At 44.5% G+C, this 10986-nt stretch overlaps 1 protein-coding gene across 1 annotated transcript in view; it reads left to right on the top strand.

The window, feature by feature from the left end:
* The window catches only part of SLC7A8 (solute carrier family 7 member 8), a 70165-nt gene extending 59426 nt beyond the window's left edge, over window positions 1-10739 (top strand). The window contains exons 9-12 of the mRNA XM_082252788.1: window positions 2029-2125; window positions 2288-2437; window positions 3971-4148; window positions 9510-10739. Coding sequence (XP_082108914.1) covers window positions 2029-2125; window positions 2288-2437; window positions 3971-4148; window positions 9510-9646 — 562 coding nt within the window. The 3' untranslated portion in view covers window positions 9647-10739. The remainder of the gene's footprint in view (window positions 1-2028; window positions 2126-2287; window positions 2438-3970; window positions 4149-9509) is intronic.
* The last annotated feature ends 247 nt before the right edge of the window (window positions 10740-10986 follow it).

Consider the following 10986-nt stretch of genomic DNA (forward strand, 5'->3'; position numbering starts at 1 on the left):
TCAGCAGGGCCATCTTTAAGATTGATTGGACCCTGGACAAACATTTTCTCCACCTCCCCCCCCCCCCCCCCCCCAATGTAAACTCACCTCTCCATACCATCTGTACCCCTCCATCCCCTCTGTACCCCTCCATATCTTCTGCACCTCTCCATGTTCTCTGCACCTCTCCATACCCTCTGCAGCCCTCCATACCCTCTGCACCTTTCCATACCCTCTGAACCCCTCCATATCCTCTGCACTCCTCTATATCTTCTGCACCCCTCCATACCCTCTGCACCCCTGCATACCCTTTGGACCTCTCCATACCCTCTGCACCCCTCCATACCCTCTGCACCCCTCCATACCCTCTGTATCCCTCCATACCCTCTGCACCCCTCAATACCCTCTGCACTCCTCCATACCCTCTGCACCTCTCCATACCCTCTGCACCCCCTCTATACCTTCTGCATCCCTCCATACCCTCTGCACCCCTCCATATCCTCTGCACCTCTCTATTCCCTCTGCAGCCCCCCATATCCTCTGTACCCCTCCATATCCTCTGCACCTCTCCATATCCTCTGCATTCCTCCATACCCTCTGCACCTCTCCATACCCTCTGCACATATCTGTACCTCCAGAACCCCTGCTCCCCATATCTCTAGTATGCCCCTGACCCCCCCCCCCCACCCTCTGTACATCTCTGAACCCCCCGCCCCCCCCCCCCCTCCTCCTGCATCCCCAGCACCCTCACCCCTCTGTATCTTGCATCATCTTATGAATCCCTCCCAATCTTTGCAACCTGTTTAAACCCAACAGAAACATACTGTTCCATTCCTTAGACTGTGATTTCCTTGGTGACAGCGGGAGCACACAGGGGGCAGAGCCCACACAGAAACTTGTGTAGCTGGGTCATTAGTGTTGATAATACTGATACCCGAAACCTCTCTCTTCACCTCTGGCAGCGGAGTAGGGACTCAGGAGCATATTCAGTACACTTACTTGGCTTGTGTACTGAAGCCGGGGCTGCCCGGCACAGACGCTCCTCCCTACTGTATAGTACATCGTAAGCTGCTGGAGGTGAAGAGAGAGGTTCGCGGGAAGCAGAGCTGTACTCCCGCCACGGCCACAGAGAAGCCACAGAACTGCCGGCCGAAGTTGGAGAGTGAGGGTCTGGGAACCGCAACAACACTAGTGAACCCAACGCTGCAATCCCGGCTTTATGCTATTTGCAGGCAGAAGGGGCTGCTGCTTTGGGCCCCATGACAAGGATTTGGCCCTGGGCAGCTGCCCCTTTTGCCACCCATTAAAGAGGGCCCTGGATGTCAGCAGCAAATAGACAACAGCCCAGTCACTATTTCCTGAAGACTTGTTAAAGTAGAAACTAGCCATTTTTTTTGGGCTGTCTGTGTCCCTAATTGCAGAGATTACCCCTTCTTTTCCCAATGGCTGTTGTAGATGCAGGTAACAAGGGAAAAACATTTCCAAGCTGGAATGCAGATAACAATATAAAATGAAGAGGGGTGATAAACTGTTCTCAATAAAAAAAAAAAAAAAATGTTTTTATTACTATATGTGTTTCTAGATTCCTTCAAACCTCTTGTCTTGATGACATCCTTCTTTGGAAAAAGAAGTGAGGGTAAATCTCTGCAAAGAGGGAAAAGAGAGTATTTAAATCCCGACTGAAGCTTTGACTCTTTCTTATTTGGTAATAAATTACAAAAAAAGATATTAAATGGCATTCCACTATAAGCTGATTCCTGAAAGAAGGAAAGCATATTTTAGACAGTGTGTCACCAGGAAAATCCAGGCAGTAATCATAAACATCACATGCTGACAAAGGAATATCACATTTTTACCAATTTTTAATATTGCACTAGTAATGCCCCGTGTGTTATGTAAAGGACACACATAAAGCCATGTATAGGTCACGTAACTATGACTTGTTTTTTTATTCATAGTACTTTGATGATATAAGTATAAATGATATAAGTTTAAACATGTTGAAATCTTATACTTAAATTACCTGAAGCAAGCTTACTCTTTTCATAGACTGTTTTTTGCGGGTGCAAGAGAAGGTCATCTTCCAAGTGTTTTGGCCATGATCCACATCAAACGGTGCACTCCAATCCCAGCGCTGCTTTTTACGGTAATTTCTTGGACTTTTCGGCACTACTGTTGTTTGCATAACATCTGCCCTTCCAGTCAGCCTCCACACCTCTGCTTTTGCTTTTCTTGTGTGTTTAATGCTGTACAGATCATAGACCGAGATTTAATAACCACCTGTACTAATACTTATTTTCTCCCACAGTGCCTCTCTACACTGCTGATGCTGGTAACCAGTGACATGTATACTCTGATAAATTACGTTGGTTTCATCAATTACCTATTTTATGGGGTTACCGTGGCTGGTCAGATTGTCTTAAGATGGAAGCAGCCAGACATTCCTCGACCAATCAAGGTGGGTGGGATATAATAAAAGTGGAATACCTAAAAGGCAAAAAATATACATTTTAAAGGTAACATGTGTTTGACCAATTCAGGAAAAAGGAACAGGTTAATTTGACCATTGCTGTTTCTAGATGCACATATTGTACTTAACTACCCCTCACTCCCTTGTTGTTCTACTTCCTGATCGAGAGAAAGTTATCCCTAACCTAGAGCAGTGTTTTTCAACCTTTTATTAGTCAAGACACCATTTAGAATCATGCACATTTCTGGGGGCACATCAGTCTGAGGGCTCATTCACAACAGGAGGTGCTTCTTTGCACGTTCTCACATGTTGCATTCTTTCAATAAACTGCTCTATGTGTGTGAAACATGCAAAAGGGTTCTAGGCATGATTTTTAAATTGTGCAGCACTAAAATACATGGAACTACGATACCATGCGTTGCAGCAGGCTCAAACATACATATGCACATGTGCTAGATGCGGGGGGGGGGGGGGGGGGTATGATTAATGGCACTCATGTGTGTCTACAAAATGCAGCCCATTTTTGGGCAGTATGGGAAAACACACAATTTCCCACTCGTTAGTGCATTGCACCTGGTGAGAACAAGCCCTAAAATGTACTCTGTAGGGCATAGTTCAATGGTCTGTAGATTGTAATACCCAACTCCCCCCCTCTTAGCACAAATCTCCCTAATCCCCCCTCCTACCACAAACCATTCCAAATCACCCCTCTTAGCACAACCCCCCAAATCCCTCCTCCTAGCACAACCCGCAACCAATTTACCCTCCTAGCACAAACCCCTCAAATCCCCCCTTCTAGCACAAACCCCTCAAATCCCCCTCCTAGCACAACCCCCCAACCAAATCACCCTCCTAGCACAAACCCACAAATCTGTCCTCCTAGCACAACCCTTCCAAATTCCCCCTCCTAGCACAAATTCTGTCCCTATTGTAGTGACAGCAGCAGAGAGGATCTGTTAACCCATAGCTGCTGTGCTACAGGAGGGTACAGAAAAGGCAGAGAGCTCAGCCTTCAGCCCCCTCCCCCCCCCCAAACACTCGACCCCCCCCCCCCCCCACTCTTCTCCTCTTTGTACTTTTGCCTGAAAGTCCTTTGCAACCGAAGACACAGTTCAGGCAGTCAGCTCAAGCTTTCTGTTTTGCCAGCAAGAGTACAGAAAGGAATAGAGAGCAAGTGGAAGTATGGGTTAAGAAATGCTGGCCTAAAGCATACACATGGTTAAGAATTCTATCCCTTCCTCCATCCCTGTTTCCCATTATCAACTGTAAGCAAATAACACATAGTTCATCAAGTACACTTTTCTTTTCTTCTTTTGGTTGAAAAAAACATAGATGTACAGATATTGGATAGGGAAGGTTGTGAGAATTGACAGGAAATAAGGTGAACACTAGAGTCTTGCAAACCATAAAGAACTTCTGTGATAATTTGTATAATGATTCATTTATAAGAGATGCGTAAAAGAAGAAACGTCCTCTTTTTCATTAACTTTGTGTATTATAATTATTCTCTTATTTCAACAGGTTAACCTAATTTTCCCAGTAATCTACCTCCTGTTCTGGGCCTTCCTGCTTGTATTCAGCTTGTGGTCTGAGCCTGTTGTCTGTGGCATTGGTTTGGCCATCATGCTTACTGGTGTCCCTGTCTACTTCTTGGGGGTCCATTGGCAAAACAAGCCCCAGTGCTTCAATAAATTTGTTGGTGAGTTGTCATTTTCAGTTTGATCCTCCTCCTGTTCATACACCAGCATACTTTTACCCATTTTGGGTATGATTCATGTCTTTCTTAGTAGGGTTGGTTTTAGTATTTGTGTCTGAGGAGTAGAGAGCTGAGAGGGCCGCTGCTCTTGGGAACATCCGTGGATCAAGATCGGGCTCAGATAAGGGGGGAGGAGGAGATGCACAGATAAAGTTTTTTACACTAATTCATAGAATGCATACACAAAGGAAAAAAACCTTCAGCCTTTACAACCACTTTAAATGCTATTGATTTGATTGTCAGTGATGGATTAGTGTTGAAAACAAGCAAAAAAATGAAATGTATACAAAAATGTGCCTAATTGGTTTTAACTGACCTACCATAGCCCAAACCCTAAAAACTTAAAATCTTATTGTTAAAATTCACAATTATCAGTTAACCTAACCCTAACACTTAATCTGTCACATATCACCTAACCCTACTCCTTAACCGCCTAATGTTTGATCCTAGCATAATGCCTAAAAACTATTAGCTACCCTTGCACTGCAATCTTGCCTCTGAAACTTGTTATCCATCATCTATAATGATCGTCCTGGTCTGAGTTGTATAAGGTTTCCTCTAGGTTCACCTTACTTTTTACCATGAATTTCTATCTGGGGCTTGTCAGGTTGGAACAGAGCTGGAATAAGGTCCTAGGCTAGCTATTAGGTTTGGGCCCCCACTTATCGCAAGCCACCTTCCATATACATACCCTGTTAACGCATAATAAAATATTATAAGAAAAATATCCCACAAATGTTTTCACCCTAAAGAAATCTTTAGTATCACTACTTTTTTCTCTAATGGACAGTAAAATTATTCCCTTTTATTATTATAGGTTTAAACTCTGCCTGCTTCCTTATAACCCTACATACTCAAATATATAGTAAGCTCTACATTCTGTACCCTCCCTTATACTCACCTTTTCACCTATTTACTCTGACAGGCTAAAGTGGTGACAGTAGAGGACAGCGGTGTGAAGGTGATGATGTGCTGATCGCCATATCCACACTGTTCTCTATTTTCACTGCTTTGTCTTTTCTGTGTGAGGCAATGGCAAAAACCAGTGACTGTAGAGAAAAGTGGTGAGTTGGGGCTGCACTGCTGCTCATTGGATTTGAAACCATCAATGAGTCACAGCCTGGGCCCCCAACCTTTATCTTTTTTGCTGGGGTTTTTTTTTTTTTTTTTTTACATTTTTCAAACACATATTAAAATCTGCATTATGAAGTTGAAAGTTTGTTTAAAATCCCCAAAGCTAAACATTTAATAAAAGCAGCATACCTGAATATTTAAAAGTTCTCATTCTGTATGTTGCACAATATAAGCGCAGGAGTTATGAAATCTGTATTTTCACTGAAAAATGCTAAAAAATAATCTCCAAGTATAACACTTGGCTGTCCTGCCCAGCATGGGCATTACTCCATAAAAACGCCTTTGTTTAGCGATCCTGTCACTGGCAAGTTGTTGCCAGGGACACAATTGCAGATGAGACATGGGCCTAACTACTTTCTAAATTGAGTTTCAAAAGGAATAGTGAGCCCCACACCCTTTGCCAGTCTACTCGCCTTGTGAAGAAAAATGGCTTATTTTATGTTTTTATTTATTACTGACACGAGGTATGGTATTCTTACTGTGTGATAATATAAAGACAAAGAAAGTTCTAATATAGAGATGGGCTCAGGCGTGTTCAGGATCCTAGTCCCAAGCCATCAGCCCGATCCTGCTAGGAAGCCGACACTGCACACAACTAATCACAGGCATTGAGACCTTTCGGGTCCGCAGCTGCACAGACCATGAAATGTCTCAATGCCTGTTGATTAGCGATGTTCAGTGTCGATTTCCTGGCAGGATCAAGCAGGTCGGTTGGGACTAGGATGTCCAACACGCCTGAGCGCATCTCTATTCTAAAAGATACCTGATAAGACCCAGATCTGCAGCAAACCTGGTTGCAGCGATGGTATTCGGACATCTCTGACCCGGAATTGCACTTTCCAGATTATTTTGGACTTCTTCTCTTCATTCTAAACCTGTGGCCAGTTTTCAGAGCCTCAAACAGAAGCTTGCTGAGCGCTGAGGCCAGAAACCGGCACACGTGATTGCAAGTGCTACAGTTGTTTAGCCATCCAAATTACTTCTGGTAAATATAGAAAAGTTAGCAGATAATATTAGAGGCTTTTCTATTTGTGGGCCTTTGGACACCCATCAGGTCGTATGCACCCACCTAGGTCACCTTGTGGGTGATTCTGTCCAAGATTGGCGATTCAGTGTTAAAGCATAATTCCAGTCCCACAATTCAATTTTTTATAAATGTTCCCCCGTTATTGTTACCACTTCTATTGTAACATTTGGATACTTTCACTAATTTGTTCCTTATTTTTTTTTTTTTTAAATCATTAAAAACCAACCTGATATTGGAAGCTGGCAGGGTCCATTGCTGTTGTGGGCATCTGAGGCCTGTTAATCTTTATTTCGGGGGATTGAATGCAGCTGGCTACCCAGCATGCACCTCCCAATCTCGCACCTGCGCAGTAATGCTACTGCGCGCCGCTGTTTCTTCCTTCCTAACTCGCCCCAAAATCACGCAAGGTTTCAGTATTAGGCGATTCCCATGGACTCCTTGGATAGATGACGCCGACATCCCAGGAATCCATGGGACTCGCCTTATAACGACATCGCCTAGGCGGCCGGACCAGAAGTGCCGCATTAAGACATCTATAATAAGGTATTTAGGAAAAGAAAAAATTATAATTAGCCGTTTGTTAATACAATGCAGATAGGCGTGTGAATGCTAGTAAATTTTAAAAATGGGTGGAACTCCGTTTTAACGTAGGGACATTGGTCCTCTTAAATAATGTTTTTGAGTCTCAGATTGAAACCTGAAAATATATTGCAGCATATCAGTCCTTAGATGGAAGATGTATCAGGCTTTTTTTCCTGTATTTTACACCTGGTAATACTGGGAATAACACAACTTCTATTCTAGAATGGCTCCAGCATTTTTATCACCCTGGGCTACTCTTCTGACTTGAACTGCAAATACCTCCTACTCTCTTTAGCTTCATTAAATGGGAGGCAAGGCGATTAGTAGTTTATAGAATATATCTTTTAATCAAGATAATATTGTTTAAGACTTCAGTTTGACTCACAGAAAATAACAGGAACACTCAGGGCCGGTGCTACCACTAGGCGAACTAGGCAGCCGCCTAGGGCGCACTGCCACCTAGGGCGCAGCCATGGCCAGTGCCACATTACTCTCCTGTCACCTCCTCATCTCCGGAAGGTGCCACCTATAGAGAGGGGGGGGCTGTGTTTACAGGAAGGGGGCGTAGTGTTGAATGGGGGGCAGTGTGTATAGGAAGGGGGGTGTAGGGTTAAAGGGGGGCAGTGTATATAGGAAGGGGGGTGTAGGGCTAAAGGGGGGCAGTGTGTATAGAAAGGGGAGTGTAGGGCTAAAGGGGGGCAGTGTGTACAGGAAGGAGGTGTAGGGTTAAAGGGGGGCAGTGTGTACAGGAAGGGGGTGTAGGGTTAAAGGGGGGCAGTGTGTATTGGAAGGGGGGTGTAGGGTAAAAGGGGGGCAGTGTGTATAGGTAGGCGGTGTAGGGCTAAAGAGGGGCAGTGTGTATAGTAAGGGGGGTGTAGGGTAAAAGGGGGGCAGTGTGTATAGGAAGGTGGGTGTAGGGCTAAAGGGGGGCAGTGTGTGCAGGAAGGGGATGTAGGACTAAAGGGGGGCAGTGTGTGCAGGAAGGGGTTGTAGGGCTAAAGGGGGGCCGTGTGTGCAGGAAGGGGGGGTGTAGGACTAAAGGGGGGCAGTGTGTGCAGGAAGGGGGTGTAGGGCTAAAGGGGGGCAGTGTGTGCAGGAAGGAGGTGTAGGGCTAAAGGAGGGCAGTGTGTATAGGAAGGGGGGTGTAGGGTTAAAGGGAGGCAGTGTGTGCAGGAAGGGGTGTAGGGTTAAAGGGGGGCAGTGTGTGCAGGAAGGGGGTGTAGGGCTAAAGGAGGGCAGTGTGTATAGGAAGGGGGGTGTAGAACTAAAGGGGGCAGTGTGTGCAGGAAGGGGGTGTAGGGCTAAAGGGGCAGTGTGTGTAGGAAGGGGGTGTAGGGCTAAAGGGGGCCAGTGTGTGTAGGAAGGGGGTGTAGGTCTAAAGGGGGGCAGTGTGTGTAGGAAGGGGATGTAGGGCTAAAGGGGGCCAGTGTGTATAGGAAGGGGTGTAGGGCTAAAGGTGGGCAGTGTGTATAGGAAGGGGGGGTGTAGGGTTAAAGGAGGGCAGTGCTTGCAGGGAGGGGAGTGTAGGGTTAAAGAGGGGGGCATTATGTGCAGGAAGGGGGGCAATGTGTACTGTTTTTTTTGGGGGGGGGGGTTCAAGTAGCTGGTCCTGCCTAGGGCGCAAAATAGTCTAGCACCGGCCCTGGGAACACTGCATTTCTGGCAAGCTTAACGGGTACTTCATGCAGAAAATGTACTTAGCCTGAAAAAAGAAAATGAATGCAATCACATCATCAAAGAGCTGGTACAATGTCTTTATTGGTATGGGATTCGATTTAGCCTGAAAAGAGATTTGAGGGAAACATTAAAGAGGAGCTCCAGGCTCCTTCAGAAAATACTGTAGCTGCTAATTTTTAACAAAAGGACACTTACCTATCAAGAGATCCCACGATGTCCTCACCCTAGCCGATTCTTCAATTGCCTTCGGGTGTAGGTGCCAGAATCTGTAGTAAGGGAAACAGGAATTGAAGACTTGCAGTGTCATAGCCTGTTTCCGACTGAGCATGCGCAAGTTGCGCTGCGCCTTGTGAATGGACCTGTGATGTGTCCCAAACTTCCAGCTCAGTTTGCTGTGGCGATCTGAGCTGAAAGTGGGAGCGGGCACCTGTCAAAACCAGGTACCTACCCCCCCCCCCCAAAAAAAAAGTGCCAAATGTGCCAGTGGAGGGTGCAAACAAATGGAGCTTCCCCTTGTGGGTGGAGCTCTGCTTTAAGTGACAATATGGGGAATCAAACAAAGTCTATAGAAAATGCTCAGAGAAGTGATTTTATTAACCAAAAATAACTTGAGGGATCTAGAACACAAAGACCTCTTTTTGCCCCCTTAGGTGTACATGGTGGATCTATTAATTCTAGGTCTTATTGTGCCAGAGAGAGAGACAACATAGAAAAATAACATACTATAGCATTAAGAAATCCCTCCATATACCTTTGTATAAGTACAGATAATTATTGTTAAGGCAAGAGTTGTGGAATGTAAATTTTCTACGAATTGTTGTATGGTTTAATGGTCAGGATAATGAATAAAGCATTTTTCTTTTTTTTTTTTTTTTATTCCCTAGATGCAATGACACGTGCTGGCCAGAAGCTTTGTGTGGTTGTTTATCCTCAGACAGATAGCAAGGATGATGATGTCAGTGAAGAAACCAAAGAGCAGAGAGCACCAATCTACAAGCCAGAGTCTGAAGCTCATGCTTAAGCCCCTTCCGTTAACATGAAAAATTCACACCACTGCTACTGTTCAGACAAGCTGTCAAGACCTCACTGAACAGATTGGCAGAGAGATAATAAATGGATCCTGTATGTATGTGCACCTGTGTATATGTATATTTGAAAGTGTGTGCATGGGCACACGCATTGCTGTGCACATAGACAGTGCTGACTATTGTATTTCCTGTCTCCATTGCCCTCAGGTAATAGTGGTGTCCCAGGGTATAATTACTCAGTCAGTGCTATAATTTGTCTGTGTTTTGTGACACAGTCATGACAGTTGTGAGTTGTCCCTTTAACTCAGTCTTTGCGTTGTACTGTGGACCTGTTCCTGACCTCCACTCCATACAGTGCCCTTTATTGCTGTATTAGCTCCCTCTGTGAACAGAGGGAATTGTGGCCCTGATCTGTCATGTGACCTAATGTCTGTGCACCTTATGTAAGAATTAATCTAAGCTCCAGGTGTGTGTGTGTGTGTGTGTCTGTGTCTTAATTCCCTGGCAAACCTACTATAAGTACAATAGGTGATAGTCTGTTTCGCAAGATGGTTGCAAAGGACACTATGAATGCCAGAACGAGGTACCTGAAATTATTATCAGTCTGAACTTACTATTTCTGGCATTGTGTGTTAGACTGCATCAATTCACTAAGAATCTCTGCTGCTCAGAATATATGATACTAGACAAGGGTTTACACCTGACAATCAAGAGACCTGCCTGGACTGACTCCCCTGCCTTTTCTGCAATGCACATGTGGATTGCAATAGGACTTCTCACCACATGCCCTGCTGAAAGTGACTGTCTGCAGAGGAAGGCGGTGTACAGCCAATGCAGTCTCAAGTCTTTCTTCTCCCCAAACTGTAACAAAACATTGTGCTCCTTACTTCACTCCAAAACTGTGATTATCCATACACTTTTGGGGGAACTCCAGCCTCTCAGTACCCAAATACACTCCAGGAGCCTTGGGTAAATATCTACCAGGTGTTTTCATTCTCCAAAGTACTCTATATGTTTTATATATTTTTTTATTTAGTATCTCTTGTTTCTGAATGTAATAAAACTGGATCTGGTGCCTTTTCGTGACATGCTTGTGTGTGAGGTGTTTTCTGTAACACATTGTTGAATACACATATATGCATATATAAATGGTAGGATGAGCACCGCTTTTGTTTAGTGCAACATTTAACAGTCTCGATTAAACAAGGAAATCAAAATTATTCTAATGGTATATCTTAGTTTCCATAATACATATATTAATAAAGCAAACATGTTTGAGATGTATGTGTAATGAAAAGTGATGACGCATAGACAAGTTATTGCATGTACATCT

The sequence above is a fragment of the Pelophylax lessonae genome, assembly GCF_965119305.1.
Source record: "Pelophylax lessonae genome assembly, chromosome: 1".
Taxonomy (NCBI): Eukaryota; Metazoa; Chordata; class Amphibia; order Anura; family Ranidae; genus Pelophylax; species Pelophylax lessonae.